Consider the following 6000-nt stretch of genomic DNA (forward strand, 5'->3'; position numbering starts at 1 on the left):
TCTACCTATCAGTCTCTGTCTCTCGTTAGTTTGATGATGGACACAGGGGGGCAAGTCTATTGCAGTCTGCCATGTAAAAAATAAAGGTGAAAAGATTGTACTAACTTACAATCGTAGAGGACTCTATCTATGAATCTGTTTAAAATCCTGTGAGAAGTTTGTAAAAGGACACAAATGCAGGCGAAGTTTTAAATATTTATGGAAACAGATTTTGAGCATCTGCCTTCAAACTGTCTTTCTCAGATCTGCAAAATATCTCATCTGTCTCAGTACAGGCACACTGGCTCTTACTAATTCTTCCCCTCTCTCTTTTTCCACCTCACACTCTCAATCTGTTTCCATCCCCTTTTCTCTGTGTGCCCTTCATGATATCCATCTCCCTCCCTCTCTCTGTCTCTTTCCCTTTCTCAGGGGCGAAGTACTGGGTGTTCAAAGACAACAACGTGGAGGAGGGCTACCCGCGGCCCATCAGTGACTTTGGGCTGCCCATGGAGGGTGTGGATGCCGTGTTCGTGTGGCTCCATAATGACAAGACCTACTTCTTCAAGGACAGCAGCTACTGGCGCTATGACGACCACCTGAGACGCATGGACCAGGGCTACCCCAAAGACAGTGCCCTCTGGAAGGGTATACCCATGCACTTAGACGATGCCATGCACTGGTCAGATGGTAAGTGCACGCACATGCACGCACGCACGCACACGCACGCAGACACACACACATGATTCAAACCCCTCACGTTATGTTTCCAGAATCATTTCAATAGTTCTCTTTCTAAATATTTTTTTCATGAAACTCATTTCACTGAAAGTAATAAAATGTTCTCTCGGTTGTAAAATAGAGTTTTGGAAATTATTGCCATGGTTTCATGGTTTTTTATTGTCCTGCTGTATCATTTCCCTCTCATTTATTTATGTCAATTTCAAATTGTGTACCTGACTGCAGTACAATGTTCCCTTTGGTTAGATAAAATAAAATGAAAAAAGTAAACAGAACCAAATTGAGTTGACCCTTATGCCTCTTTTCCACTGCGTTTTTTTTGGTAGGCCCACAGCTCGACACGGCCACCACTTTTTGCTTTTAGTTATTTTCAAAATGTGCATAGAGTAAGTTCAATACGGCACCTGTGAAGCTTACAACAGAAAAGTAAGTTCAATTATATAACTGAAATTACATATTTTTCACTGTCACTGGCGTAGGTGTAGGCACTGGCGTACTGTAGGTGTAGGCACTAGGTGTAGGCACCGGCGTACTGGTGTAGGCACTAAAGCCGGGCATACACTGTGCGATATTTTCACTCGTGGGTCTTAAGCTTCTGCTCACACTGCACGATGGAATTTCACTGTTTAAAAGTTCACAGCTCACGACTCACGTCCTCACACTACATGAGCCGACAGTCGGATGCGAGCGAAATGTTTCCACCGTACGACGCGACAGGCATGTTTCCCCGGTCTGCAGAGGAGGGAACATGCGCACCTGAGGTGGAGATGAGGTCGCGCTCAACAGCGAATCGCACGGCCCTATTGATTTGTGCATGTGAAGTGTCAAATCGGGTTGTAGCACTGCTTTAACTGTGCGATTTACGCACGAGCCACGACCAGAATTTCAAACCGTTTTGATTTTCTTGCGACCCTGCGATTGCACAATCGTGAGGCAAAATCGCTTGTCGTTACCCCATGTACACTGCACGATGCGAGAATCACGATTGACCTGCGATTCAGCAAGAAATCGGCCCGACTCTCAAAAAGACGTGCGAGTGCCAAATCGGGGCAAAAGTCGCACAGTGTAAGCCCAGCTTAAGTGTAGGCACCGTTGATTCGTGGATACTGATGTATTGGACATTTATCACCATAGTCAAGGATAAATGTTTCACACACTCCCATGCACACACACACGCACGCACGCACGTACACACACACACACACACAATCTCTTTCATTCTGGAATCTCAACACTCTTAGTGTTCTTTCAGAACTTTTACTTACTTACACGTTTACTTACACAATGTGTGTTTGTGTGAGTGTGTGAGTGCAAGAGCGGGTGAGAGAGCGATTGAGTGAGTGAGCGATTGAGTGAGTGAGTGAGTGAGTGAGTGAATGAGTTTGTGCGTGCGAGCGAGTGTGAGTAAAGAGTGTGCCTTTGTGTCTTGGTTTTCAAACTTCACTGTTTCTGTCTCTGTCTCTGTTTGTTTGGCTAGCACATCCTCCTAGCAGTGAGGTTATTTAACTACCAGAAGTATTGTGTGCAAATGTGTGTGCATGTGTTCTTGGAGGGGCGAGAAATGGAAGGACCAGGAAAAGTTCATTCCACCATTTCAGCGTTCTCTTCAATACAGACAATTAAAAAGCACTTTGAATTCACATCAACAAAGGATATTAGGGTTACAGGCATGTGTACATGATATATGCATGGGTGTATTTCCTTATATGTTGACGCTTCCTCTTGATCTTGATCAAAGAACATGTGAGAAAGATGATGTGGAGAGAGAGAGAGAGAGAGAGAGAGAGAGAGAGAGAGAGAGAGAGACAGCAGTATCAGACTAACAGCAGTAGTAGTGTATGTCCCTCACGTCCCCCCTGTTCCCCCTGGGGCTGCACACCTGCTATGAGCTGCATTGGACTCTGGCACTCTGGGAGATGGAGCCACTTCAAAGCCTCCACATTCACTCGCAGCCAGCCAGGCAGCCAGGCAGCCAGGGAGCACGGCAGCCCAATACACTCATTAACTCCCAAACTACAGTAGCCTGGAAAACCAGCGCCAACTGCTGGACAATCCATTTAGGCTGGTTTATCAGGCTAAAACTACAGCACAGTGCAGCGCAGCGCAGCACAGCGCAGCACACAGTACATTTTGAAGTGTTCATCCAACATGTGTGTGTGTGTGTGTGTGTGTGTGTGCGTGTGTGCGTGTGTGCGTGTGTGCGTGTGTGTGTGCGTGCGTGCGTGCGTGCGTGCGTGCGTGCGTGCGTGCGTGTCTGTTTTTATCTTTATTATTGTCTTTCTAACATTTCTCTCTTCCTATCCCTCTGCCCCTCTCCATCCCCCAGGTGCCTCCTACTTCTTCAAGGGCAAGGAGTACTGGCGGGTGGAGGGCAGTGACATGGAGGTGGAGGCCGGCTACCCGCGCTCCATCGCCAAGGACTGGCTGGTGTGCAGTGAGATGCAGTCCGACTCACCGACTGCCACAGAGTCCAACCACTCAGACACGCGGATACGAGGCTCACAGCAGGCCGACCACGCTGAGAATGGCCTGGAGGTCTGCTCCTGCACCTCGGACCACGCAGCCCCGGTGGGCGTTCGCCTCCCCCTCTCCCCGCTCCTCTGGGCCCTGGCCCCCCTATGGACTCTCTGGACGACCCTTGTGGTGGCACCGGGGCCCCTATGACATCACAGACTCACAGATTGATTGAGTGACTGACTGACTGGCTGGAGTCCATAGACTGGACTAAGCCAGAAGCTTTTTTGAGAGATTGGAAAATTTGCCTCCTGGAAGATTTTGGTGGCTGGATGTCCGTGTGGCTGGCTGGGAACTGAAGCAGCGCTGCAGGGTGTCTGTAGGAGTAAAAGGGGAGAAGGCTGTAGTCTTACAGGGAGAGAAGTCTGGAGTCTTACAGGTTCACTCCTGGAGAAAGGGGGAAATGGTTTGATTCTTACAGATTCTCTCCCGGAGAAAGGTCGGAGATGGTTTCACTCTTGCCGGGTCCCTGGTTGGAGACAGGAGAGGGTAGAGGAGAGAGGGGAGAGGGATGGACTCTTCACATCTCTCTACAGGAGAGGGGAGGGAGCTGGACTCCTCACACCTCTACACTGCAGACTGAAAAGCTGCAGACAAGGGCTCAGGACAACACTGCACTCCACTGCACTCTTTTTGCTTGTTTTTTTTGCTGTTGTTGTTATTGTTTCTTGTGTTAAAACTTGAATAGTACAATATTACAATAGTATATTATCATTATTTATAATAATAATAATAATAATAATCATAATAATAATAACAATAATAATAATAATAAAATGTATAATATTATATATTATTATTATTATTATTATTATTATTATTATTATTTTATTATTATCATTATGCTCTTCACATTTATTTGAAAGGTCCAGTCTGATTTTTCTGGTTTGACCAGTTTTTGCATCCAAAGATGTGAATTATTTGTAATTCAAAATGGAGATGAGAAATTCATGTGTGAAGTGTGTCAATATCCAAGCAATAATGAATCCTTACAAATGGATAGTGGTAAATATTCATGAAAAAGATTAAAGGAGTCATCCGGTGCGAAATGGCTTACTCTAACTCTAGACCCTCTGTGGTGCAGGCTGTAGCCAGGCCCTGTTTGTAAACTAACTGTGCACTAGCAAAGTTCTCTATGCCTCGTTTTACATGTCAACAACCCCGCGACTCTGCGGAATGAAGTATTTAGCAACTTTGAGCCTCGTAAATGGGTGGAAAGTAGAGATTCATAACGACGGCTAAACAGGTGCCGGTCCATCACAGCAGAAGCTAAATTTCACCTAGCTCTTGGAATTTATTTAGTGCTCGGACTTAGGAATGTAGGGGACCTATGGAGGCGAGGTATGTGTCAAAAGTTAGGGCTCAGCATCACGTTTTAACACAACGCAAGTCATTTCACACCGGATGACTCCTTTAAAGGCATTAAATTAACGGGCACCACACATTCTGGAAATAAACTACTAAATAAATAACACACTGCTTCGTAGTGCGCACAGATGTTCTGGAACACTTTGTCATTTATATACCATCATAACAATGAACTTAAAATTGACAGTGTGATGAAGCGGTCTGCACACTGTGTATTAACTCCCAAAATACTTTATTTCATTTTAACATACGGCAATGAATGACAAGAACAACGACAACAACAATAACAGTAATAATAATAATAATAATAATAATAATAATAATAATAATAATAATAGTAATAATAATAATTTTAAGGTAGACCAAAACAAAGTTCGGGGAGTGTGGCATGATGGGTTGTTTCTTGTCACATGACCTGGCTCTCATTGTTCCAATTCACTATGCTGGGGATATGCTTGCTGTGTGCCTTAAATTGTGCATGCAATGGGACCGAGTGCACATACTTGCTTCAGGACAACAGGAGTACTTTGCAAGATACAGGAGGTATCATCTAGGGCAGATAGCCAAGTGGGCTCTCATTAATGCTTTCTCTCATTTATTTGACACTGCAAACTCAAAAAGTTCAGAAAAATGATCTGTCCTGGTTTTGTCAATATTGCACCATATGCAAACGTCTGCGTGGGCCCACCATGTGTGAGGCCTACCAAAAGGTATGCGTAGGCCTACCATATGTGCAAAATTGACATAAAATCCGCATGGCAATGCGTTCGTGCACAAAATGTGCCCACTCACGCGTGCCCTGCAGCAAGCATATCCCTTTAAGAATACAATATGTCTTTCTACTTATTTGTCTTTTTATTTAGCCTGCCTTTCATTCTTGCTGCTCATTTGATCAAACCGTATAACATGATTCCCAGAGAATACAGAAAGCCAACATCAGTATTTTTGTAAGAAAGCAGTCTGGAGTATCGTCTTGCATGATCTGAGTCTCACAATGCCTATGATTGTCACAGACACAGACACAGACACAGACACCGTTATTTTTTATTTCTCTCTGTTGTGTTTGATCATGTCCTCCTGCTTTCCGAGACAGCAGGGCTGGACTGGCCATCTGGCATAGCGGGCATCTCCTGGTGGGCCCCGCACCCTTGTGGGCCCCTATTTTCAAAAATGTTTTTTTTTTTTACATTTCTGAAAATAGGAGTCCACAAGACTGCAGGGCCCACCTGTGAGTCAGTTCTGCGGCACTAATTATGAGGGGCCTATTTAAGCCAAAAGTGCCCGGGCCCCACTTCTCCCTCAGTTCACCCTGCGAGACAGCGTTCAGTAATCTGGGGTCTCCGCCTTTACTTACTAACATCTCAGACTGGAAGATGTGGCCAACACAGATGACACAGA

The 6000-nt window shown here is 45.2% G+C and overlaps 1 protein-coding gene across 1 annotated transcript in view; it reads left to right on the top strand.

Annotated features, from left to right (window-relative positions):
• The window catches only part of LOC134458098 (matrix metalloproteinase-17-like), a 75438-nt gene extending 71536 nt beyond the window's left edge, over positions 1-3902 (top strand). The window contains exons 8-9 of the mRNA XM_063210222.1: positions 412-669; positions 3047-3902. Coding sequence (XP_063066292.1) covers positions 412-669; positions 3047-3384 — 596 coding nt within the window. The 3' untranslated portion in view covers positions 3385-3902. The remainder of the gene's footprint in view (positions 1-411; positions 670-3046) is intronic.
• Positions 3903-6000: the final 2098 nt, after the last annotated feature.

The sequence above is a fragment of the Engraulis encrasicolus genome, chromosome 11 (assembly GCF_034702125.1).
Source record: "Engraulis encrasicolus isolate BLACKSEA-1 chromosome 11, IST_EnEncr_1.0, whole genome shotgun sequence".
Classification (NCBI taxonomy): domain Eukaryota; kingdom Metazoa; phylum Chordata; class Actinopteri; order Clupeiformes; family Engraulidae; genus Engraulis; species Engraulis encrasicolus.